Source organism: Hyla sarda, chromosome 4 (assembly GCF_029499605.1).
Source record: "Hyla sarda isolate aHylSar1 chromosome 4, aHylSar1.hap1, whole genome shotgun sequence".
Taxonomy (NCBI): domain Eukaryota; kingdom Metazoa; phylum Chordata; class Amphibia; order Anura; family Hylidae; genus Hyla; species Hyla sarda.
Genome location: NC_079192.1, coordinates 398,280,680 through 398,308,515, shown reverse-complemented (window position 1 = coordinate 398,308,515; position 27,836 = coordinate 398,280,680). Strand labels below are relative to the sequence as shown.

At 45.6% G+C, this 27,836-nt stretch overlaps 1 protein-coding gene across 3 annotated transcripts in view; it reads right to left on the bottom strand.

Annotated features, from left to right (window-relative positions):
• LOC130267449 (transcription factor SOX-30-like) overlaps positions 1 to 22,303 on the bottom strand; it is a 50,589-nt gene extending 28,286 nt beyond the window's left edge. The window contains exons 1-5 of one of the 3 annotated variants that reach the window (XR_008843194.1): positions 21,522 to 22,247; positions 18,482 to 18,721; positions 14,993 to 15,094; positions 11,673 to 11,940; positions 8,765 to 8,964 (exon numbers count right to left, since the gene is read on the bottom strand). Coding sequence is in view for 2 of the 3 variants with exons in the window: in XM_056517288.1 (XP_056373263.1) it covers positions 8,874 to 8,964; positions 11,673 to 11,940; positions 14,993 to 15,094; positions 18,482 to 18,721; positions 21,522 to 22,113 (1,293 nt within the window). In the remaining variant the exon portion in view is untranslated. Of the gene's footprint in view, positions 1 to 8,022; positions 8,965 to 11,672; positions 11,941 to 14,992; positions 15,095 to 18,481; positions 18,722 to 21,521 lie in introns of those variants that run through there. The other 2 variants (XM_056517288.1, XM_056517289.1) reach the window with 2 other exon arrangements.
• Positions 22,304 to 27,836: the final 5,533 nt, after the last annotated feature.

Below are 27,836 nucleotides of genomic sequence, written 5' to 3'. Positions count from 1 at the left end.
TTTGGGTGAAGAGGTAAATATTTCAGATAAAAAAAGTTATGAAAGCATCATGTGTAAATCCTATGGTTAGGATTTTCTTCACCTGGGGCAGTGTTTCCCAACCAGGGTGCCTCCAGCTGTTGCAAAACCACAACTCCCGGCATGCCCGGACATCCAACGGCTATCTGTGATAGAAGCCCTCCCCCACCAAAATCATGTATTCTTAAGAAGGTCGCGGGGTAGACCAAAATAAACTACTCTGAACCCACTCATGGGTATTGGTATTTTTAGCCACAAGAAATGCATTCACAAGGACTTGGTGAACCTCAGCTGGTATACACGACCAATTAAAGGTTAAGTTGTCCTGGACTAGGATACGGACACTGGTATTCACCATTGTTACAGTCATGGCCGTAAATGTTGGCACCCCTGAAATTTTTCAAGAAAATGAAGTATTTCTCACAGAAAAGGATTGCAGTAACACATGTTTTGCTATACACATGTTTATTCCCTTTGTGTGTATTGGAACTAAACCAAAAAAGGGAGGAAAAAAAGCAAATTGGACATAATATCACCAAACTCCAAAAATGAACTGGACAAAATTTTTGGCACCCTTAACTTAATATTTGGTTGCACACCCTTTGGAGAAAAAAAACAAATCATTCACTTCCTATAACCATCAATAAGCTTCTTACACCTCTCAGCCGGAATGTTGGACCACTCTTCCTTTGCAAACTGCTCCAGGTCTCTCTTATTGGAAGGCGCCTTTTCCCAACAGCAGTTTTACAATCTCTCCACAGGTGTTCAATGGGATTTAGATCTGGACTCATTGCTGCCACTTCAGAACTCTCCAGCGCTTTGTTGCCATCCATTTCTGGGGGCTTTTTGACGTATGTTTGGGGTCATTGTCCTGCTGGAAGACCCAAGATCTCAGACACAAACCCAGGTAACTGTGTTCTGTTCTTTGTAGGCCTCATTTCATTTTTGGTAAACAATAGAATGATGTGCTTTACCAAAAAGCTCTATCTTGGTCTCATCTGTCCACAAGACGTTTTCCCAGAAGGATTTTGGCTTAATCAAGTTCATTTTGGTAAAATGTAGTCTTGCTTTTTAATGTCTCTGTATCAGCAGTGGGGTCCTCCTGGGTCTCCTGCCATAGCATTTCATTTCATTTAAATGTCGATGGATAGTTCACGCTGACACTGATGCTCCCTGAGCCTGCAGGACAGCTTGAATATCTTTGGAACTTGTTTGGGGCTGCTTATCCACATCCGGACTATCCTGCGTTGACACCTTACATAAATTTTTCTCTTCCGTCCACACCCAGGGAGATTAGCTACAGTGCCATGGGTTGCAAACTTAATGTTGCGCACTGTGGACAAAGGCAAATCTAAATCTCTGGAGATGGACTTATAACCTTGAGATTGTTGATATTTTTCCACAATTTTGGTTCTCAATTCCTCAGACAGTTCTCTTCTCCTCTTTCTGTTGTCCATGCTTAGTGTGGCGCACACAGACACACAATGCAAAGACAAAGTAAACTTCTCTCCTCTTTATCTGCTTTCAGGTGTGATTTTTATATTGCCCACACCTGTTACTTGCCCCAGGTGAGTTTAAAGGAACATCACATGCTTGAAACAATCTTATTTTCCAAAATTTTGCCAATAATTTTGTCCAGCCCATTTTTGGTGTTTGGTGACATTATGTCCAATTTGCTTTTTTCCCCTCCCTTTTTGGTTTAGCTCCAATACACACAAAGGGAATAAACGTGTATAGCAAAACAGGTGTTACTGCAATCCTTTTCTGTGAGAAATACTTCATTTTCTTGAAAAATTTCAGGGGTGCCAACATTTACGCCCATGACTATGTACTGTATATATGAGTCAGAGCAACTTGAAAAAAGCCTCATCTGGTCGGACCGCCAACCTCCCCCCCTTGTTAGCACCAGAGATGCCTGAGTACACCGCTGGAGAACCCCTTAAAAGTCAATGTCCAAGTTAAGACAGACATGGCTGCTTCCTTCGATAAACAGCGCCACACCTGGTTTTGGATGTTAGTGCATCGCAATCCCATTCACTTCAATAGAACTAACCCAACCCTTGCGAAGATGTGGCACTGCTTATGGAAGAAAGCAGCCATGTCTTCCTATATCTGGACAGCCTGTTTGCTTTCCTCTTATTTATGAGTTGTCCTGAAGTGTGTGGCTGGAATAAAATCCTCAAAAACAGCGTTCACTACCAAACGCATTCACGAGCCGCAGACCTGAAGTCACTGCAGTAACCATATATTATAACCTGGGGTAACCTCAGCTTCTGGCAGCCATTTTGTATCCCTTTATGTAACATGTCCCCAGGCCACTGTTACAAAACAGACTTTTCTGGAACTCATCCAGCAGATGACATGTTATTGTGAATGGCGCAATTTATGTTTTCTCAGTTTTTCTGGTTTTTCAGCTTAAACCTCGAGGACACGGCCTATTTTAATGTTTGCGTTTTTTTTTTTCTCCTCGCCTTTTATTTTTCCATCCGTATACAAAGCTGTATAAGGGCTCATTGTTTGTGTCGCGATCTGTAGTTTGTATCGGTACCATGTTTGCATATACCGTATTTTTCGCCCTATGGGACGCACCGGCATATAAGACGCACCCAATTTTAAAGGTGCAAAATCTAGAAAAAAAAAAAGATTCTGAACGCAACAGTGATCGTCAATCTGCGGACCTCCAGATGTTGCAAAACTACAACTCCCAGCATGCCCGGACAGCCGTTGGCTGTCCGGGCATGCTGGGAGTTGTAGTTTTGCAACATCTGGAGGTCCGCAGGTTGAAGACCACTGGTATAGGAGGTAATACTCACTTGTCCCCGCCGCTCCGGACCCGTCACCGCTGCCCTGGATGTCGCCCTCCATCGCTGTCGCCGCGTCCCCGTGGTGTCCCCGACGCTCCGGACGTCTTCTTCCCCAGTATCCACGCTCTCCGTCGCCGTCCTCACGTCGCCGCCATCACGTCGCTACGCACCCTGCTCCTATTGGATGACTGGATGGCGTGCGCGATGACGAAGGAGAGCGCCGGCCATGCAGGGGATTCCGACATGGAGCAGACACCGAGGAGGCAGGTAAGGTCCCTCCCGGTGTCCTGTAAGCTGTTCGGGACGCCGCGATTTCACCGCGGCGGTCCCGAACAGCCCGACTGAGCAGCCGGGTTAGTGTCACTTTCCCTTCAGACGCGGCGGTCAGCTTTGATCGCCGCGTATGAAGGGTTAATACAGGGCATCACCGCGATCGGTGATGTCCTGTATTAGCCGCGGGTCCCAGCCGTTGATGGCCGCAGGGACCGCCGCGATAGGTGTGTGTATTCGACGTATAAGACGCACCAACTATTTCCTCCCAGTTTTGGGGAACAAAAAGTGCGTCTTATACGGCGAAAAATACGGGTATGTGACTTTTTCATCGCTGTTTCTTTTCTGGGATGTGACATGACCGAAATCATCAGTTTTGGACTGTAATATTGGTATTTTTTTTTTTTTAAGTTTACGCCATTCACCCTACGGGATTATTAACAATAGTTGGATATTTCTGCATGTGGCAATACAAAAATGTTATCACTCATGTTACATATTTTAAGTCCCAGTAGGGGACTATCTTTAGCAAGCACTCCCCTGCTATTAGCAAGCACTATCCACTGTACTTTTATGCCCCCTATGGGTCATTTCTTTGTGATAATTGTGAACATCATAAAAGTCAGGTAAATCTCCAAAACATGGCGCTGTCTCTCCCTGCTGCATAGAGAGGTGGGTCTGCGCACACTCCATTCATTGTCTATGGGAGCATTAGGGTTCGTTCAGACAACGGAATTCCTGTGGAGTTCCACGAGCGGAATTCCGTGAGTGGAATTCCGCGGTGTGAGCATTAGTGTGAATGGGTTTCCACGAGACCCGTTCACACTGCGGAATTTCAGCGAAATTGTTGAAATTGTTTTGCGCAAAAAAAGAACATGTTCATTCTTTGCGCGGATTCCGCGAGCACTGCATAGCCGTCAATGGTGACGGCTCAGTGCCGCGCGGCCCTAGCGCCAAAGTATTTTCGGCGGCGGCCGCCAGACGGAATCTCCGCTCTCGGAATTCAGAGATTCCGCAGTGTTAATGCCCCCTTAGATTACAGTGATCCCCCAACCTACGATGGCCCCGACATACGATCATTTCAACATACGATGGCCTCTCAGAGGCCATCACATGTTGAAGGCAGCATCAACATACGATGCTTTTGTATGTTGGGGCCATCGCATAAACGGCTATCCGGCAGCGCAGACTGCTTCAGCTGCCACCGGATAGCCGTTTACGGTGCCCCGTGTGGTCCGCTGACGATCACTTACCTGTCCTCGGGGCTCCGGAGCGTCCTCTTCGGGATCCCCTGCATCGCCGGCGCTCTCCATCGTCGTCATCACGTCGCTGCGCACGCCATCCCGTCATCCAATAGACGGCGACGGAGAGCGAGGATCCTGGGCAGCAGAGACCTTCCCGGAGCGTTGGGGACACCCCGGGGACGCGGCGTCAGCGATGGAGGGCGACATCCAGGGCACCGGTGATGGTCTGGAGCGGCGGGGACATGTGAGTATAACCTCCAATACCAGTGGTCTTCAATCTGCGGACCTCCAGAGGTTGCAAAACTACAACTCCCAGCATGCCCGGACAGCCGTTGGCTGTCCGGGCATGCTGGGAGTTGAAGTTTTGCAACATCTGGAGGTCCGTAGGTTGGAGACCACTGTCCTTTACTTTATATTGCACGGATCCCTCAACATACGATGGTTTCAACAAACGATGGTCCATTTGGAACGGATTACCATCCTATGTTGAGGGACCACTGTACAGTGTTCAGTACCCCTAGTGCTCCCATAGACAATGCATGAAGTGTGTGCCAACCCACCGTTCTATGCAGCAGAGAGAGCCGGGGCCTTCTTCTGCATATTCTATGGATAGGGGATCTAAGTCGTAATTTCAGGAAAATAAAGTTTTGTAATTCAAAGCAATAAAAGGGGGTGTGGTGATAGGTTTTTAGCGTGGAGAAGGGCCCCCAGTTATGTGGTGTGCACAAATGGAATTATGACAACAAAATGGCGCATCCTCACCACAGCGATCCAGGTGTTTCCAGAGAACATTGATCAAACAGTGAAAGCACTTGTGGGGTTAAACATTGTTGTTCCCCAATATAAACCAAATAATATTGATCCAAAAGACCGTGAGACTCCAAAGTCTGGAAAATGTTTTTTTTCTGGTCAACTTCTGCTGTCATCCAGATCCAGGTGGAAGCGTTTCTAGGTCCCCTGGCAAGGTGCTGTATCATTGCTACCTACTTTACGAATTTTCCACCTGTGCCCAGCATGCGCCGTGATGTCAAAGGGCGCAGCCTCAGCGCAAGTAACAGAAGTCTGGAATATAAAACACCAGGCTTCCTCCAGCTCCAAAAGGAATTCACACCGACTGCCTGCCGGCTCAATAGGTTTAGTGGCCAGCAGGGCAGGATTTACATCCCTAGGTGCCTATAGGCATAAATACACTGACACGTTTCCCCGCAAACTCCTCTCCATCTAGGCTCCTCTGTCCCAAATAAACTCCTGTCCCCCATTCAGACCTGTTTGTCCACCAGACCCCCCCCCCCATTCAGACACTCCTGTACCCGTTTCAGACCCCTCTGTCCTCCAGACCCCTTTGATTCCTATTCAGACCCTCTATCCTTCTCTTGCCTAACCTCCCCAAACTACTTTTTCCCACCATTAAATGGGCACTGTCAGATACAAAAACTTTTGATATGTTGTAAAGCATGTATAACCAATAGGTTTTGTAATTGCTTTCATTAGAAAATGTCCAGTATTTCATATTGAAAAAGACAGTCAAACAACTGCCCCCCTGCCTGCTTGGACACATATTAGTCCTGCTGTGTCCATGAGTCATCCCCTATGTCATGGACACACTTCCTTGATTGACAGCTGTGAGCGCAGGGAAAAACCCTCCCACTGTCCGCTTGTGTCCCACTACTATCAGTGAGGACAAGCTGGGAGTTGTAGTTTTGCTAATGCTAGGGGAGGTGTGAGCAGACAGCATACTGAGGGAGGGGGCGGAGACCTGCACAGTGAGGCCACGCCCCCTCCCTTTGAGCGGAATTCAGGCTAATGAGCTAAATTAAAAGTGTAATAAAAAAATAAATAAAGGTGCTAGACACATAAAAATTAGATGTACATGGTCAGGATTAGGTACTGAGTGATATATATAAAAAAATATATTTTTTGTTGGAACAGACGGGTACACTTTAAGCCCCATGATGCTGCCTGCCTCACCAATGCACTGCACTGACACCATGGTAGGCTGCCTCTAGTGTCTGCTTCTAGTGCTGACTACCAGCCCTCCATACATGTGGGCAGCGCAGCAGAGTGAGTATAGACTGTAACTTACAGGTTGTAAGTAGATGTCGGTGCAGTGCCCCTGAACCAGTCTGATGAGCCCACAGGGCCAAGTGCCATTGGTCAGTAACCCTTTGATGAAAATAAATATTATTAGTAATAATAATAATTATATAGTGCCAACAGATTCGGCAGCACAATTTTGAGGATACAAGTAAAGACAAATATCAGACATTACAATATTACACACTAAATATTCAAACGGGAGTGAAGTTCCTGCTTGCAAGAGCATCCAGACTATGAGAAATGGGGTTGAGACAATAGGCAGTGTTTTATTGATACAATGGTCCAGCCATGTTTTATAAATAGGGTAGAATACATAAATGTGGGGGAACCAATCATTAGCCAATATTTAAATGTCTAAAGTGCAAAGAACATGGGGGGTAATTAGAAAATATTATATATAGGGTACTTTTAAACCTGTGGAAATTGGGGTAAAAGGGTACAGGGGTGGTGATGTCACGGTCACGCCCCTTGTGGCGTCACACCACGCCCCCCTCATTGCAAGTCTATGGGAGGAGGCGTGGCAGCTGCCACGCCCCCTACCATAGACTTGCAATGAAGGGGGCGTGGTGTGACACCACAAGGGGCCTGACCGTGACGTCACCACCCCCGTAGCCTGCACCCAACGTTTGGAACAAAATGTTCCGAACACTGGGGCAGAGGAGTACCCCTTTAAGTCTGAGGGTTTGAGGTATTTCATTCCAGAGAAGTGGAGCAGCGCAAGCAAAGTCTTGGAGACGAGAGTGGGATATTCGTATTATAGAAGATGTTAGTTTTAGATCATAACAGAACGGCCCTCATTTACTATTGCAAACCCGAAATGTTTGGTCGGGTTGTGCGCCAGAAATTCTGTCTGCGCCAGAATTTGCGGCAGAATTGGAAAAAAGAAACCTGAAAAAGGGGTGTCGCCATTGGGAAAAGGGGCGTGTTCCCCACATTTTCACAAAAACCCAACATATTTACTAAGGTTTCCACAGAAAATGTGGTGGATTTGAGCTGAGGAAAACCAGACAGGTCAGAGCATGTGTAAAAAAAGCAAAATGTAGGGAAAGTGGAAACTGTAGGGAAACCTTAGTAAATACCGTGGAAAATAAATTGTAGGGAATTAAAACCCACAAAGAAACCTACACAACACTCTTAGTAAATAAGGGCCAATGTGTGTAGGATGTAGACAGAGATGAGGGAGGAGATGTAGGGAGGTGCAGCACTGGGGAGAGCTTTGTGGGTGAGACTGAGGATTTTGTACTTTATTCTGGACTGAATGGGTAACCAGGGAAGTGACTGACACAGGGGGGAGGCGTCGGTGTAACGGCTGGAGAGGAAGATGAGTCTGGCTCGGCATTGAGAATGGACTGGAGGGGGGAGAGTTTAGAGAAGGTCTATTTATAAAGAGTTACAATAGTCAAAGCGGGAAGGAATCGGCAACAAGAGCTTTAGCAGTTTCAAAAGTGAGAAAAGGGAAAATTCTAATGATGTTTTAGAGGTGCAGGAGACAAAAAGGTAAAAGGGATCGAATATAGGGAGTGAAAGACAGATCAGAGTCTAGTATAAGTCCAATATATAATAAAAAGAAAAAAAGAGCGATACGCGCCCCTAGTGAAGTGTGTCACAGTAGTATGCAAGTAAGTATGTGGAAAGCCACTTACCTGATGGTGTTGCACTAAGAGCACAACACCTAAGCAGACATCTAGATATAAGTATGGAGCCTGCAGCCTCATCCGGTCGTAGCTTAGCTTGGTCCGGTAAAAAGGCAGTCTCAAAGGAAAAACTTGAGCTTTATTCGGGCGCTGATCTCCAAAGAAGGCAGTCGGACACGTTTCTAAGTCCGAATGGCATTTTATTGCACTAAAAACAACATGTTTCTGGTCCGGAATGGACCCTTCCTCAGGTAAGCACTCCAAGACAGGGAGCGTGGTGACCAGGAGTTATGGTATTGCCACACACCAAGATGGAAATGTTAGATTTAGGTGGATTAGAGATGAAGAAGTTGCTGAGGTCATGGCGTGGTCATGACATCAGCGCAGCATCGCTAGTCATCAGGCATGGAGTGAAGTTCGCTCCGTGCACCGGATGACTACTGTGCCACAGCAGAGATTGCAGGGGGGGGGGGGGGGGTCCCAGCCTAGGGGGATAAGATTTCTAGGGGCGGAGTACCCCTTTAAAATCACAGAAAAAAGGCCATACTTACTTGTTACTGGTACAAGGGCAGATATAAAACCTTTTCTCACCATGATGCAAATCAGCCAGCAATAATGGGAAGGTTCTGCGACCAAAATACTGATGAGCAACCACTCACACGCCTACTATTCATGAGGGGAGGGGGTAGCTGCTTACCATCATACATGTAGATAAATAAGATATACTGTTTTTTATTATGTTGCACCCACTTCTGGTGTCACTCCATTTACACTTGAGCGCTGTCCCTGTTCTACTGACTAAATCTTTAGTCGTCTGACACATCAAAACAGGTGAAGTCTCTGGTGAAGCCTGAAATCATGGGATCGCGCTGTTTATAATGGTCCTTCTCACACATTCTGGAAAGTATAAGATGAAAGAAGGTTGACTGTGCAAAATATACTCACAAAACTGAAAATATCAAAATATTATCAGATTTTACAAGAAGAATGTTTGCGATTTTTCTCCACAAATGGCGCCACTTTTGGCCACTGGCTTTACCTGGTCTTGCAGCTCCTTTACTTGAATATTTGCAATACCCCACAACACTCATAGAGACTGGTAAGAACAGTGATATTGTACTCAGTTGTGCAAATAACAGTAAAAAGGTGTTATTATTCACACATTTTGACTGTTTTTAATGCAATTTTCTAAATGCAGTAAAAATGTGTGAAAAATGAACAAAATTTTGGCACAATATCACATTTTTTGGCACAGGAAAAACATGGCAAAAACGCAACGTGTGAACACAGCCTCAGAGAAGCACCAACTTAATATGCAGTGCTTTTACATTACTTAAAGGGGTACTCCGGTGAAAACCTTTTTTCTTTTAAATCAACTGGTGGCAGAAAGTTAAACATATTTGTAAATTACTTCTATTAAAAAATCTTAATCCTTCCTGTACTTATCAGCTGCTGAATACTACAGAGGAAATTCTTTTCTTTTTGGAATGCTCTCTGATGACATCACGAGCACAGTTCTCTCTGCTGACGTTATAATAATAATAACACATTATTTATTGTTGTCCTTCGTGGGATTTGAACCCATGTCCCCAGCACTGCAAGGCAGAAGTGCTAACCACTGAGCCACCATGTTGCCCTTAGCATACATCTGCTATGCACGGTTGCTAAAATGGATAGAGATGTCAGCAGTGAGCACTGTGCTCGTGATGTCATCAGTGTTCCAAAAAGAAAGGATTATCCTCTGTAGCATTCAGCAGCTAATAAGTACTGGAAGGATTAAGATTTTTTAATAGAAGTAATTTACAAATATGTTTAACTTTCTGCCACCAGTTGATTTAAAAGAAAAAAGTTTTCACCGGAGTACCCCTTTAAACCAGTCCCTGTCCTTTTTGAGGCTCACAATCTAAATTCACCTATCAGTATGTTTTTGGGAGGAAACCAATTCCTTTGCAGATGTTGTCCCTGGTGGAATTTGAACCAAGGAATTTGGCGTTCCAAGGCAACAGTGCTAACCACTGGGCTACCGTGCTGCCTAGATCCCATAGACATAGCAGAAGTATACAGATCTGGGAGGGGAGGGGTCTGGGAGCTAGTAAAAGGGGATCTAGTAGGTGATGTTGTAATCCTGTACTCAGTACTGAAATCCTGTTGTGACTAATAGTAACATAGTTTGTAAGGTTGAAAAAGACAAGAGTCCATCGAGTTCAACCTAAACCCTACTGTGTTGATCCAGAGGAAGGCAAAAACCCCACATGAGGCTGATGCCAATTGTCCCATGACAGAGGAAATATTCCTTCCCGACTCCAATATGGCGATCAAAATAAATCCCTGGATCAACGTTCTATCCCCATAAATGTAGTTTCCATAACCACTAATGTTATAACTCTCTAGAAAAAAATGCAGGCCCCCCTTGAACTTGTTTATTGAGTCAGACATCACAACATCATGCGGCAGAGAGTTTCATAGTCAAACTGCTCTTACAGTAAAGAATCTGTCTGTGATGATGGCGAAACCTTCTTTCCTCTAGATATAGAGGATGTCCCCTTGCCAATAGGCACTGGACGATTAGGAGAGTCTGATTGGTGATCACATGACCAAGTTAGAGAAATGAACCTCTTAGATGCAGCTGTGCTGGAATAAAACAGATGCGCTGTAGAACTAGTGATGGTTGGTGTGCATGATTTGAACAAAAAAAACAAAACCGAGTTCTTCTTCAGGACTATCAGATTTTGCTAGTATTCCGCAGCAAAGTCCCTAACAGTAGGATGTGCTTGCCGGTTTCTTCTTCCTACTAAATTCAATAGAAAAACCTACAACTAATCTGTGTGCAGCAGAAACTGACCTGCAGCAGAAACTGACATGTTGCAGATCCCCTAAGCACCCCCCCGAATCAGCCCATACATGGCAGACAGATGTCGGGAGAGGAGAATAAGCTGCCTCTATATGACGCTCAAAGCAAAGGAGCGGGCATGGTGGATTTCAACACGGCTAGTCCTGTGTTCTGGCGATGCCAGACATTGAGACATCTAAGACCCCTTTCACATTACCGTTATGCCACGGCAGTGTGACGGCCATCGGGGAACCCAGGGAGAATAGCGGGAGAAAAAATACTACAAGCGCCGTCTTTTTCTCCCGCTACAAAACAACGGCCCCTGACGGACCCCATTGACTATAATGAGATCCATCAGGAACCCGTTGTTACCTGTTATGAACTGTCCACATAACGGCCGTTAAAGGGTTACTTTGCTCCCCAGCGTCCGGAACTCAATGTTCCGAACACTAGGTGCGGGCTTACATGTTCAAGCCTGCCCCCTCGTGATGTCACGCCCCGCCCTTCGTGATGTCACACCCCGCCCAATGACAACACAACCCCACCCCCTCAATGAAAGTCTATGGGAAGGGGGCGTCACGCCCCCTTCCCATAGACTTTCATTGAGGGGGCGGGACGTCACGAGGGAGCGGTCGTGAACACGGAAGCCCGCACCCAGCGTTTGTAACATTGAGTTCCGGGGCTAGGGTGCGGAGTAACCCTTTAAAGAACAAAAAAATCAATAGATGGAGAAGATCATGTAGACATGCAATGTACACAGTATAATCCTGCTAACCTGGGTTGAAAGCCAAAATGTTGACTAGGCAGAAACAAAGGTTCTCGGAGAAAAAACTGTTGAAAAAATCGATGGTAACCATGGTACTCAAGTGTATTCTGATTTTTGGGGTAATGGAGATGATCAGGCAGACAGGTTGTCTTTAGAGGTCCACACAACTGTTCTGCAACCTGAACTGAACTGGGACCATATGCCGTCTCTGAAGGTATCACAGTGCCGGGTGGCTCCGGTGGGGTGTATACAGTAGTTGGGAATGTTACTGTTTTACCTTCAAAGATGAATAGAAATCACAATCACATATAAGTAACATACTAAAAAGGGGTAATGGTCCTTTAGGGAAATCAACTTTCTCAGATGAAGGAGCTTGGAAAAACACTAAAGACATTTTTTTGGGGAATAATTTAAAGGGATTTTCCAGGAAAAATTTTTTTTTTTTTATATATCAACTGGCTCCAGAAAGTTAAACAGATTTGTAAAGTACTTCTATTAAAAAATCTTAATCCTTCCAGTACTTATGAGCTTCTGAAGTTAAGGTTGTTCTTTTCTGTCTAAGTGCTCTCTGATGACACCTGTCTCGGGAACCGCCCAGTTTTGAAGCAAATCCCCATAGCAAACCTCTTCTAAACTGGGTGTTTCCCGAGACAGGTGTCATCAGAGAGCACTTAGACAGAAAAGAACAACCTTAACTTCAGCAGGTCATAAGTACTGAAAAGATTAAGATTTTTTAATAGAAGTAATTTACAAATCTGAACTTTCTGGAGCCAGTTGATATATATAAAAAAAAATTTTCCTTTAAAGGGGTACTACCGGGGAAAACTTTTTTTTTAAAATCAACTGGTGCCAGAAGGTTAAACAGATTTGTAAATCATTTCTCTGCTGACACCTCTGTCTATGTCAGGAACTGTCCAGAGAAGGAGCAAATCCACATAGCAAACCTCTCCCGCTATGGATAGTTGCTGGCACGGACAGAGGTGGCAGCAGAAACACTGTGGTCAGACTGGAAAGAACTAGAAACATGGAAACATAGAAGGTGTCGGCAGATAAGAACCATTTCGTACATCTAGTCTGCCCAATAATCTGAATCCTATCAATAGTCTCTGGCCCTATCTTATATGAAGGATAACCTTATACCTATCTCTATCTTATATGAAGGATAGCCTTATACCTATCCCTATCTTATATGAAGGATAGCCTTATACCTATCTCTATCTCATATGAAGGATAGCCTTATACCTATCTCTATCTTATATGAAGGATAGCCTTATACCTATCTCTATCTTATATGAAGGATAGCCTTATACCTATCTTTATCTTAAATGAAGGATAGCCTTATACCTATCCCTATCTTATATGAAGGAAAGTCTTATACCTATCTCTATCTTATATGAAGGATAGCCTTATAACTATCTCTACCTTTATATGAAGGATAACTTTATGTCTATCTCTATCTTATATGAAGGATAGCCTTATACCTATCTCTATCTTATATAAAGGATAGCCTTATGCCTATCTCTACCTTATATGAAGGATAGCCTTATGCCTATCTCTATCTTCTATGAAGGATAGCCTTATACCTATCCCTATATTATATGAAGGATAGCCTTATACCTATCCCTATCTTATATGAAGGATAGCCTTATACCTATCTCTATCTTATATGAAGGATAGCCTTATAACTATCTCTATCTTATATGATGGATAGCCTCATAACTATCTCTATCTTATATGAAGGATAGCTGTCAGGATCCGGGTACTGTGAGGATACTGGTGGTTGATCCTCTGTGTCAGTGAGGTGATGACGTGGGATGTACCAGGGGAATGGAGTCTAAGGGGTTACTGGTATTCACCAGAGCCCGCCGCGAAGCGGGATGGACTTGCTGCGGCAGGTAACCCCCAGGTCGTTCCACCCGATAGCGACTCAACCCCAACTGACGGCTGAGATAGGCGCGGTACAAGGGATTAGGCAAGAGCAAGGTCGGACGTAGCAGAAGGTCAGGGCAGGCAGCAAGGATCGTAGTCAGGGGCAACGGCAGGAGGTCTGGAACACTGGCTTGGGACATACAAGGAAACGCTTTCACTGGCACAAGGGCAACAAGATCCGGCGATGCTGGGAAGGGGAAGTGAGGTAATATAGGCTAGGACACAGGTGTATGCACTAATTGGGCCAGGCGCCAATCAGAGGCGCACTGGCCCTTTAAATCGCAAAGAGACGGAGGACAGGTCGGGTAAGAAGACTGGGATGCGAACCGCAAGCGGGCGTGTCCCGCTTCGCGGGTCGCATCCCCGCCAGTGACATTAATGCAGCGCTCCCGGTCAGCGGGTCTGACCGGGGCGCTGCGACAAGGTGAACGCTGCGAGCGCTCCGGGGAGGAGCGGGGACCTGGAGCGCTCGGCGTAGCAATAGCCTTATGCCTATTTCTATCTTATATGAAGGATAGCCTTATACCTATCCCTATCTTATATGAAGGATAGCCTTATGCCTATCTCTACCTTATATGAAGGATAGACTTATACCTATCCCTATCTTATATGAAGGATAGCCTTATACCTATATCTATCTTATATTAAGGATAGCCTTATAACTATATCTATCTTATATGAAGGATAGCCTCATAACTATATCTTATATGAAGGATAGCCTTATACCTATCTCTATCTTATATGAAGGATAGCCTTATACCTATCTCTATCTTATATGAAGGATAGACTTATACCTATCCCTATCTTATATGAAGGATAGCCTTATACCTATATCTATCTTATATAAAGGATAGCCTTATAACTATATCTATCTTATATGAAGGATAGCCTCATAACTATATCTTATATGAAGGATAGCCTTATACCTATCTCTATCTTATATGAAGGATAGCCTTATACCTATCTCTATCTTATATGAAGGATAGCCTTCTACCTATTTCTATCTTATATGAAGGATAGCCTTATACCTATCTCTATCTTATATGAAGGATAGCCTTATGCTTATCCCATACATGTTTAAAACTATGTCCTCTTGTTGTAGTTTTTCTTCTTTTAATACACAACTTCCTCTGGAACATACAGCAGCTGATAAGTACTGAAAGGACTAAGATTTTTAAATAGAAGCAATTTACAAATCTGCATAATTTTCTGGCACCAGTTGATTTGAAAACATATTTTTTCCACCGGAGTCCCCCTTTAAAGTTTGTCAACCGAATCACTATTCTGCTTGTTGCCGCTTAGGGATTCAGAAGAGAGAGAATTTGAAAGCAGTGAGACCGTACCATTATCTCTTATAGCAATGCATTCTGGGAGGTGAATTCACTGTAGGCTTCAGTTACCTGTAGTATGAGTGTATGGAGACATCGTGGGGGTGGAAGAGTTATAAATGGCCATAGGTAGAGCTTTCTCATTTTTATCTGTCCGTCGTGTAAATGTCCAATCTAAAAGATAAAATGAAATGAGAAGCTGCTGTGTATAACCCACAACAACCAACTAATGGGTTAAAAGAAACTTGTGGAGAAGCTTACAATACAGTCACCTTATGCCCAATTACCGTATATACTCGAGTATAAGCCGAGTTTTTCAGCACGATTTTTCGTGCTGAAAACGCCCCCCTCGGCTTATACACTCGAGTGAACTGACAGGGGTGGCTTAGCTGTGAGGGGATGGTTCATCTTTGGCCATCTTATGCTGCAGGGACCGTCCGGTGGGGAGGGTTAGTCCTTCCGGGCTGTCCATCTTCACCGGGAGGCCCTCTTCTCCGCTCCGGGCCGGGCCCGAACTAGTGAAGCTGCACTGACGCCACCACGCAGGGATGTTCAAGCGCAGGGACGTCACTGCGCGTCGTCAAGGCAACGTCACTAGTCCGTGGCCGGCCCGGAGCGGAGAAGAGGGCCTCCCGGTGAAGATGGACAGCCCGGAACGACTAACCCTCCCCACCGGACGGTCCCTGCAGCATAGATGGCCCGGACCAGCTCACCCTTCCCACCGAGAAACTGGGGAGGTGAGTAGAAAACAAAAGGGGGGTCTGGTTGATGACAAAGGCCGCTGTGGTCTTCAACCTGCGGACCTCCAGATGTTTCAAAACTACAACTCCCAGCATGCCTGGACAGCCGATGGCTGTCCGGGCATTCTGGGAGTTGTAGTTTTGCAACATCTGGAGGTCCGCAGGTTGAAGACCACTGAAAGGGATTGACAGGCGGTGATGATGAAGGGGGGGATGATGACGAGGGTGATGATGACAGGCGGTGATGATGAAGGGGGGGATGATGACAGGGTGATGATAGGGTGATGATGAAGGGGGGGATGATGACGAGGGTGATGACAGGCGGTGATGATGACAGGGTGATGATGACAGGGTGATGATGAAGGGGGGGATGATGACGAGGGTGATGATGAAGGGGGGATGATGAAGGGGGGATGATGACAGGGTGATGATGAAGGGGGGGATGATGACGAGGGTGATGACAGGCGGTGATGATGAAAGGGGGGATGATGACGGTGATGATGACAGGGTGATGATGACAGGGTGATGATGAAGGGGAGGATGATGACGAGGGTGATGATGACAGGGGGATGATGATGAGGGTGATGATGACATGGTGATGATGAAGGGGGGGATGATGACAGGGTGATGATGAAGGGGGGATGATGACAGGGTGATGATAGGGTGATGATGAAGGGGGGGATGATGACGAGGGTGATGACAGGCGGTGATGATGACAGGGTGATGATGACAGGGTGATGATGAAGGGGGGGATGATGACGAGGGTGATGATGAAGGGGGATGATGACAGGGTGATGATGAAGGGGGGGATGATGACGAGGGTGATGACAGGCGGTGATGATGAAAGGGGGGATGATGACGGTGATGATGACAGGGTGATGATGAAGGGGAGGATGATGACGAGGGTGATGATGACAGGGGGATGATGATGAGGGTGATGATGACATGGTGATGATGAAGGGGGGATGATGACAAGGGTGATGATGACAGGGTGATGATGACGGGGATGATGATGAGGGTGATGATGACAGGGGGATGATGATGAGGGTGATGATGACAGGGGGATGATGATGAGGGTGATGATAACAGGGGGATGATGATGAGGGTGATGATGACAGGGGGATGATGACAGGGTGATGATGACAGGGGGGATGATGATGAGGGGGATGATGACAGGGGGATGATGATGAGGGTGATGATGACAGGGGGATGATGATGAGGGTGATGATGACAGGGGGATGATGATGAGGGTGATGATGACAGGGGGATGATGATGAGGGTGATGATGACAGGGGGATGATGATGAGGGTGATGATGACAGGGGGATGATGACGAGGGTGATGATGACGGGGATGATGATGAGGGTGATGATGACAGGGGGATGATGACGAGGGTGATGATGACAGGGTGATGATGACGAGGGTGATGATGACAGGATGATGATGACAGAGTGATGATGAAGGGGGGATGATGACGAGGGTGATGATGACAGGCGGTGATGATGAAAGGTGATAATAACAGGGTGATGATGAAGGGGGGGATGATGACGAGGGTGATGATGACAGGTGATAATAACAGGGTGATGATGACAGGGTGATGATGACAGGGTGATAATGATGGGGGTCTGGATGATGACATGGGGGGGGATGATGTATTTCCCACCCTTGGCTTACAGTCGAGTCAATAACTTTTCCTAGGTTTTTGGGGTGAAATTAGGGGCCTCGGCTTATATTCGGAACGGCTAATACTGGAGTATATACGGTATTATAATACCTATGGTACAAAAACAATTGAATATAATAATCTGAAATCTTCGGTGGTGTTATGGTGCCTGTGCACATTAGGCCCCATTCATGTCCCATTTTGGGTCTCTAATGGCAGTATACACTAAGATACTGTCAATAAGATACTGCAATGTATACAGCAGCATGGCCATAGAGTTTCATTGACCAAAATGATTTAGTTTGGTCCACAATCATATACAATGGTCCCTCAACATACGATGGTAATCCGTTCCAAATGAACCATCGTTTGTTGAAACCATTGTATGTTGAGGGATCCGTGCAATGTAAAGTATAGGACAGTGGACTACAACCTGCGGACCTCCAGATGTTGCAAAACTACAACACTCAGCATGCTGGACAGCCGTTGGGAGTTGTAGTTTTGCAACATCTGGAGGTCCGCAGGTTGAAGACCACTGGTATTGGAGGTTATACTCACCTGTCCCTGCCGCTCCGGACCATCACCGCTGCCCTGGATGTCGCCGTCCATCGCTGTCGCCGCGTCCCTGGGGTGTCCCCGATGCTCCAGCAAGGCCTCTGCTTCCCGGCATCCTCGCTCTCCGTCGCCGCCAGCACATTGCTCCGCACGCTGCTCCTATTGGATGATGGGACGGCGTGCGCAGCGACGTGATGACGACGACGGAGAGCGCTGACGATGCAGGGGATCCTGAAGAGGACGCTCCGGAGCCCGAGGATAGGTAAGTCATCGTCAGCGGACCACACGGGGCACCGTAAACGGCTATCCGATGGCAGCTGAAGCAGTCTGCGCTGCCGGATAGCCGTTTATGCGATGGCCCCGACATACAAAGCATCGTATGTTGATAATGCCTTCAACATGTGATGGCCTCTGAGAGTGATCGTATGTTGAAATGATCGTATGTCGGGGCCATCCTAGGTCACTGTAGTTTGCTGATGTATATTGGTGAAAGAGACAGAAGTGTATGGCCAACTTTGTTTCTACCAAGTAGGCACTATTGATGTCAATCATTTTATCATAGCATCCCTCATGCTCCTTATGGAAAAACACATTAAGCAGGTACCTGGGAACATTTCACGGTGTATCGTCCTCAGTTTCCAGGCTTCAATGTAATACGTTTTTTTCTGTTCCTCAGTTAATCTGCGCCATTCCCAACCTAACTGGATGTTGATGTCACGACTACTGGCGGTAGGGTTGGCTCTCGCCAGTGCTGAATGGTGAATTCTTCTCCATATCATGTAAGAGTTCATTGGCTGTTTTATATTACCGCTACTGTTATAACCAAATGGTACATAGGGTTTCTCTGCAAGAAAATGGCATATATATCTTATAAACACGTTTACAACACCAAAAACTAAAGGGATCCTACACATACTGTACATATGCCAAGTGGGTCACCAGACACGCATGAAAGCCCTTAAAGGGGTTATCCAGGAAAAAACTTATATATATATATATATATATATATATCAACTGGCTGCAGAAAGTTAAACAGATTTGTAAATTACTTCTATTAAAAAATCTTAATCCTTTCAGTACTTATGAGCTTCTGAAGTTAAGGTTGTTCTTTTCTGTCTAAGTGCTCTCTGATGACACGTGTCTCGGGAACCGCCCAGTTTAGAAGCAAATCCCCATAGCAAACCTCTTCTAAACTGGGCGGTTCCCGAGACACGTGTCATCAGAGAGCACTTAGAAAATAGAAATGTTTTCCAGTGGAGTACCCCTTTAATGGTGGGGAAGAAGGTGTGTGTGTGTGGGGGGGGGGGAGGGGGGAAGCAGTCTGTAGAGAGTAAGGAGAAAGAGGAGGGGAGGGGGGAGGAAGGAAGAAAAAGATAAAAGAAAGAAGAAATGTCTAATTAGAGGACATGGGGGGAGATTTATCAAAACCTGTGCAAAGAAAAGTTGGCCAGTTGCCCATAGCAACCAATCAGCTTGCTTCTTTCATTTTGCAGAGGCCTTGTTTAAAATGAAAGAAGCGATCTGATTGGTCGCTATGGGCAACTGGGCAACTTTTCCTCTGCACAGGTTTTGATAAATCTCCCCCATGGTGTCCAGAGATAAGGGTAATTATAATGGGGAGAGGATCTATACCATAAGGAGCCATGGTGTGTGTATATCTAGAAGAGGAAAAATACCCTGAAGAAATCCTCTCATCAGTGTCACCTGCACTAAACTGTCAGTACAGGTACAGCAGGTGACATTGATGATAACCATACTTACCTGACTCCTCTCCGCGGCCCTGTTCTCTCGCTATCTTCCTTCCGGAGCCAGCATGGGGCACGGGCGGAGCTTCCTGACGTCACCGCTGCTGCTTACCTGCTGGGTCCCGCTGCTAACAAACAGCAGTGGTGAGATCCGAAACAAAAACTACAGAGAAAGATATAGCTGGAGTATAGGACCACGGAGCGGGGACAGGTAAGTATAGTCATAATCCGTGTCACCTGCACTACCTGTCTTTACCAACAGGTTAGTGCAGATGACACTGATGACAGATTTCCTTTAAAAACCACCATGATCCTGACCCACAAGCCAAGTGTCAGTAATAAGGTTCTCAGCCTGGTGTCAATGGATCAAGTCTCTGTAAGTGTCTGTTCACATGCTGCGAATTTGTAACCCAAAGAAGGTTCAATAAGAAATTCAAAACCTACATGGTTTCAGCCACGTGAACCTTAAAGGAGTACTCCACCCCTAGATATCTTATCCCCTATCCAAAGGATAGGGGAAAAGATGTCTGACCGTGGGGGTTCCACCACTGGGGACCCCCACGATCTCGGCTGCGGCACCCCAGACATCCGGTGCATGGAGCGAACTTTGCTCCATGCCAGATTACTGGCGATGCGGGGAGGAGGCTCGTGACATCACGGCCATGCCCCCTCAATGCAAGTCTATGGGAGGGGGCGTGACGGCCGTCACGCCCCCTCCCATAGACTTGCATTGAGGGGGGCATGGCCGTGACGTCACGAGCGGGGCGTGACCGTGACGTCACGAGCCTCCGGCACTGCACCTGATGCTCTAAACAAACGCCAGGTGCAGCAGGGAGATCGTGGGGGTCCCCTGCGGCGGGACCCCCACGATCAGACATCTTATTCCCTATCCTTTGCATAGGGGATAAGATATATAGGAGTGGAGTACCCCTTTAATGTTATATTACACTTTGAGAGTGACGCTTGCTGTTATCTGCCACTGCCAACAGTTAGGGAGCCCCATGCAGTGAGCTCAAGGGCATGAAAAGATGGCGCGATTCTGAAAGGGGTACTCCGGTGGAAAACTTTCTTTTAAAATCAACTGGTGCCAGAAAGTTAAACAGATTTGTAAATGACTTCTATCAAAAAATCTTGATCCTTCCAGTACTTATTAGCTGCTGAATACTACAGAGGAAATTCTTTTCTTTTTGGAACACAGAGCTGTCTGCTGACATCATGAGCACAGTGCTCTCTGCTGACATCTCTGTCCATTTTAAGAACTGTCCAGAGTAGGAGAAAATCCCCATAGCAAACAGATGCTGCTCTGGACAGTTCCTAAAATAGACAGAGATGTCAGCAGAGAGCACTGTGGTCATGATGTCAGCAGAGAGCTCTGTGTTCCAAAAAGAATAGAATTTCCTCTGTATTATTCAGCAGCTAATAAGTACTAGAAGGATTAAGATTTTTTTTTTAATAGTAGTCATTTACAAATGTTTAACTTTCTGGCACCAGTTGATTTAAAAAAATTAAAAAAATAAAGTTTTCCACCGGAGTACCCCTTTAAAGCAATCTAACCATGTGGACTCTTAACACCTATATAAATGATCTTCCAATATCTTGTAAAACTGATCAAAGTCTTAAAAGGTCATCTCCATGGGCACTTCTTCTGTCTTCTCATGGGTCGCATGTCAAGTCGAAACGTATCAAGATGACTCCGTGTATGGCTATTGCCAGGGCTCAAGTCCTGCAGGAACGCGTAGGAACTAAGTTCCTGCACTTTTTCCACAGCAGGAACACCATTCTCATTAGCAGGAGTCCTGGAGGGCCAGCCCTTAAGTAGAAATCTTGGGTGAGTTCCTGCACTTTTTCCCCAGGACTTGACCCCTGGCTATTGCCCAGGAGTTGTGCTGGTGTGCTTACCTGATTTTGAAGGAGGTAGCATGAAGGAGACATTTTCTGTATTGAGCTTCACCAATGGTTCCTGGTGTAACCGAGACTGTGTCCTCTTAGAAGATGGAAAATACTGAGGAGGGGTTTGTGTCTCAGCAGGAAGAGTGTAGAATGTTTTAGGAGGATTCAAGTCTTTAGGAAGGGCAATGGTTAGATCAATGGTTTGTGAGTGAGCGGTGCCACCCTCATTTTGTAGGCCACATAACTCCATTGCTTTTTGGAGGAGATCATCACTATATCTAGGTTCCTCCTCTTCACCCTCCATAGTAAGAAAGGGGATGTTTTTGCTTTGCTCCTCCTCATTTATATTTAGGTTTTCAGTGCATTTTTCTCTATTTTTGTTAGGATTTGATGCAGGACTCAGTATGTCAGTATTATCTGCTGTAAGACTCTGGGCTCCTGAGGCCCCTTTTACAGAACAGATCATCCTTGTATTGCTTCCATCAGGACTGGACAGTGGGTCATTGGTTTCCCCCAAAACTCCACTGGTACTGTCCTTATAGTCAAAAGCCTTCTCCTCTACCTGAATGGGATGGGCCCTCATTTGTCTGGTTAGCCCCATCTGACGTCCTCACTTTAATCCTATCCCTATGCCTGACCTTACAGCGCCTCCTCGCCATCACGGTCTCCTTATGCTCTGCCCGCTAATAACGTTCCCCACGTCACTTCAAACATGCGAGACGGACACGCCCCCTCGCAACCGCACGTTTCTATTGTGCTGACCACGCCCCCTGGACACGACCGCAACCCAGTCGGTAAACGCTCATGCTTCATTGGCTCCTGCACGAGAGAATGGGCGGAGCTAAATTGCTTGCGTGCAGAAGCTGCTCCGTGTACTCCGCATGCTGCGTTATGGAGATCCGCGTGTGCGGAGTGATGTTTTATCATATGCTCCTACCAGGGCCGCCTCCGCACCGCTCCCCGGCAGATAGAGGAAGTGTTGGAGGAGCAGCGGACTCCATTGTCTGCGTTCGATGCTCTTTCGCAGCCATGCCATGATCATGTGACCAGGCTCCTCTGTGGGCGGAGCTATTCTGGCTTCGGATCACAAAAGCAAAAGGTTAGTCTGCAGGTGAGAGGTCACACTGGAGGGGGTGGGAGGTAGTAAAAGGAGTAGTGTGAGTTAGAGGGGGGGGGGGGCATTGTTTTTTTTTTATGTGAGAGCTGGGGAAGTCTGAGCAAGAGGAGGGCATAGAGGCAGCTTGAGAACTGGGGGAAGGAGAGGTGGTGCTTATGGGAGTAGCATGTTAGAAACAGAGTCATAAAGGGCATCTGTGTGAGTAATGTCTACAAGGAGGTCATCTGTGTGTGAAACAAGTACATAGGGGGCATCTGTGTGAGAAAAAGGTACATAGGGGGCATCTGTGTGAGAAACAAGTACATAGTGGGCATCTGTGTGAGAAACAAGTACATAGGGGGCATCTGTGTGAGAAACAAGTACATAGTGGGCATCTGTGTGAGAAACAAGTACATAGGGGGCATCTGTGTGAGAAACAAGTACATAGGGGGCATCTGTGTGAGAAACAAGTACATAGGGGGCATCTGTGTGAGAAACAAGTACATAGGGGGCATCTGTGTGAGAAAAAGGTACATAGGGGCATCTGTGTGAGAAACAAGTACATAGTGGGCATCTGTGTGAGAAACAAGTACATAGTGGGCATCTGTGTGAGAAACAAGTACATAGGGGGCATCTGTGTGAGAAACAAGTACATAGGGGGCATCTGTGTGAGAAACAAGTACATAGGGGGCATCTGTGTGAGAAACAAGTACATAGGGGGCATCTGTGTGAGAAACAAGTACATAGGGGACATCTGTGTGAGAAAAAGGTACATAGGGGGCATCTGTGTGAGAAACAAGTACATAGGGGGCATCTGTGTGAGAAACAAGTACATAGTGGGCATCTGTGTGAGAAACAAGTACATAGGGGGCATCTGTGTGAGAAACAAGTACATAGGGGGCATCTGTGTGAGAAACAAGTACATAGGGGGCATCTGTGTGAGAAACAAGTACATAGGGGGCATCTGTGTGAGAAACAAGTACATAGGGGACATCTGTGTGAGAAAAAGGTACATAGGGGGCATCTGTGTGAGAAACAAGTACATAGGGGGCATCTGTGTGAGAAACAAGTACATAGGGGGCATCTGTGTGAGAAACAAGTACATAGGGGCATCTGTGTGAGAAACGGGTACATAGGGGGCATCTATGTGAGAAATGTCTACAAGGAGGTCATCTGTGTGAGAAACAAGTACATAGGGGGCATCTATGTGAGAAATGTCTACAAGGAGGTCATCTGTGTGAGAAACAAGTACATAGGGGGCATCTGTGTGAGAAACAAGTACATAGGGGCATCTGTGTGAGAAACGGGTACATAGGGGGCATCTATGTGAGAAATGTCTACAAGGAGGTCATCTGTGTGAGAAACAAGTACATAGGGGGCATCTATGTGAGAAATGTCTACAAGGAGGTCATCTGTGTGTGAAACAAGTACATAGGGGGCATCTGTGTGAGAAAAAGGTACATAGGGGGCATCTGTGTGTGAAATGTCTACAAGGAGGTCATCTGTGTGTGAAACAGGTACTTAGGGGGCATCTGTGTGAGAAACAAGTACATAGGGGGCATATGTGTGAGAAACAAGTACATAGGGGACATCTGTGTGAGAAACAAGTACATAGGGGGCATCTGTGTGAGAAACGGGTACATAGGGGGCATCTATGTGAGAAACGGGTACAAAGGGGGCATCTGTGTGAGAAACAAGTACATAGGGGGCATCTGTGTGAGAAACAAGTACATGGAGGTTATATGTGTGAGAAACAAGTACATAGAGGGCATCTGTGTGAGAAACAGGTACATAGGGGCATCTGTGTGAGAAACAGGTACATAGGGGGCATCTGTGTGAGAAACAAGTACATGGAGGTTATATGTGTGAGAAACAAGTACATGGAGGTTATATGTGTGAGAAACAAGTACATAGAGGGCATCTGTGTGAGAAACAGGTACATAGGGGCATCTGTGTGAGAAACAGGTACATAGGGGGCATCTGTGTGAGAAACAAGTACATGGAGGTTATATGTGTGAGAAACAAGTACATAGGGGGCATCTGTGTGAGAAACAAGTACATGGAGGTTATATGTGTGAGAAACAAGTACATGGAGGTTATATGTGTGAGAAACAAGTACATAGAGGGCATCTGTGTGAGAAACAGGTACATAGGGGCATCTGTGTGAGAAACAGGTACATAGGGGGCATCTGTGTGAGAAACAAGTACATGGAGGTTATATGTGTGAGAAACAAGTACATAGGGGGCATCTATGTGAGAAACAAGTACATAGGGGACATCTGTGTGAGAAACAGGTACATAGGGGGCATCTGTGTGAGAAACAGGTACATAGGGGGCATCTGTGTGAGAAACAAGTACATGGAGGTTATATGTGTGAGAAACAAGTACATAAGGGGCATCTATGTGAGAAACAAGTACATAGGGGCATCTGTGTGAGAAACAGGTACATAGGGGGCATCTGTGTGAGAAACAAGTACATGGAGGTTATATGTGTGAGAAACAAGTACATAGGGGGCATCTATGTGAGCAATGTCTACAAGGAGGTCATCTGTGTGAGAAACAAGTACATAGGGGGCATCTGTGTAAGAAACAAGTACATAGGGGGCATCTGTGTAAGAAACAAGTACATAGGGGGCATCTGTGTAAGAAACAAGTACATAGGGGACATCTGTTGGAGAAACAAGTACATAGGGGGCATCTGTGTGAGAAACAAGTACATAGAGGGCATCTTTGTGAGAAACAGGTTCATAGGGGCATCTGTGTGAGAAACAAGTACATAGAGGGCATCTTTGTGAGAAACAGGTACATAGGGGCATCTGTGTGAGAAACAAGTACATAGGGGGCATCTGTGTGAGAAACTGGTACATAGGGGGCATCTGTGTGAGAAAAAAGTACATAGGGGGCATCTGTGTGAGAAAAAAGTACATAGGGGGCATCTATGTGAGAAATGTCTACAAAGAGATCATCTGTGTGAGAAACAAGTACATAGAGGTTATATGTGTGAGAAACAGATACATAGTGGGCATCTGTGTGAGAAACGGGTATGTAGGGGGCATCTTTGTGAAAAATGGGTACATAGAGGATATCTGTGTAAGAAATGGGTACATAGAGGTTATATGTGTGAGAAACAGGGCCATAGTGGGCATCTGTGTGAAAAACAGGTACGTAGGGGGCATCTTTGTGAAAAATGGGTAAATAGAGGACATCTATGTAAGAAACAGGGACATAGAGGGCATCTGTGTGAGAAACAGGGCCATGGAGGGCATCTGTGTGAGAAACGGGTACATAGGGGGCATCTACGTGGAAAAACAGGTACAAAGAGGGCATCTGTGTGAGAAAAGGGTACATAGTGGGCATCTGTGTGAGAAATGTCTACAAAGAGGTCATCTGTGTGTGAAACAGGTACATAGGGGGCATCTGTGTGATAAACGGGTATGTAGGGGGCATCTTTGTGAAAAATAGGTAAATAGAGGGCATCTGTGTAAGAAACAGTTATATGTGTGAGAAACAGGGCCATAGTGGGCATCTATGTGAAAAACAGGTACGTAGGGGGCATCTTTGTGAAAAATGGGTAAATAGAGGGCATCTGTATGAGAAACAGGGCCATACAGGGCATCTTTGTGGGAGAAGGGGTTCATAGGGGGCATTTGTGTAAAAAATTGGCGCATAGGGGGCATCTGTGTGAGAAACGGGTACATAGAGGTTATCTGTGTGAGAAAACTATACAGGAGAAACAAGTACATAGACAACATATGTGTGAGAAACAGTTACATAAAGGGCATATGTGTAAGAAACCTCTACATAGAGGGCATTTGTGAGAAACGGGTACATAGGGGGCATCAGTGTGAGAAATAGGGGCATAAAGGACATAAAATAAGCCCTCACATGGGTCTGTAGGTGGAATTAAAAGAAGTTATGGATTTTAAAATGTGAGGAGGAAAAAAAAAACGAAAATGCAAAGCTGGGTAACAACCTATGTGGAAGCATAATGGAGGCCTCCCTTACATTTCGTAGATACTATATACAAACATATAAAATCTGGACAACAGTGAGTATATACTACACCAGTGTTTCCCAACCAGGGTGCCTCCAGCTGTTGCAAAACTACAACTTCGGCTGTCCGGGCTTACTGGGAGTTGTAGTTTTGCAACAGCTGGAGGCATCCTGGTTGGGAAACACTACACACACACCTAATCTAGTCTCCAGCATACCTCCACAATGAACTCAGCTTTTTAAATCTGCTGAAGGCAAATCTGCCTAGTTATGCCATAAAAAGGCAGAACTCACACCGGCAAATTTGCCATTCAGCAGTCTAGGAAAGTTGGGTGTTTTCCCCTGTGGAGCTGTAATGGTGGACCCAATTGGCTGTCCTGATGATTTCTGTGTGAATACATAGTATGGGGACAATGGTACATGTACTCTTCTGCTTCTGTCCCTGTAGGAGCAATCAGTAAGTGAGGTACTGCCACCTGGTGCCACTATGTGTGTACTACAGCTGGCACTTTTGCTACTTCGGCTGGTACTGTTACCGCATCCATTTTGCACTAATAGAAACTAGAAGATTCCTTTAAAAAAACGTGACGCACAATGGGCAGAGTTTATCATTTGTAGTAGAGTTTTCTTGTCTATTTTAGGCGCAATTTAATTATTATTTTTTTACAACATGCCGCAGTTGTAAGTTGTTTTGTAAAAAGTGTTGTGGTAGAATGCATTTCCAGCTGTGATTTGCAGTGCGTATGTAATTAACCCCTTAAGGACTCAGCCCATTTGGATTTTATTTTTACGTTTTTTCCTCCTCGCCTTCTAAAAATCGTAACTCTTTCATTTTTTCATCCACAGACTAGTATGAGGGCTTGTTTTTTGCGCGACCAATTGTCCGTTGTAATGCCATCTCTCACTTTACCATAAAATGTATGGCGCAACCAAAAAAATTCTATTTGTGTGGGGAAATTGACAAGAAAACCGCAATTTTGCTAATTTTGGAAGGTTTCATTTCATGCTGTACACTTGACGGTAAAACAGACCTGTTTTCTTTATTCTGTGAGTCAATACGATTAAAATGATACCCATGATAACATACTTTTCTATTATTATACTGCTTAAAAAATATCACAAACTTTTTAACCAAATTAGTGTGAAATCTGTGTAAAATCCCTCTATTTTGCTGACCTATAACTTTTTCATTTTTCCGTATAAGCGGCGGTATGAGGGCTATTTTTTGCGCCGTA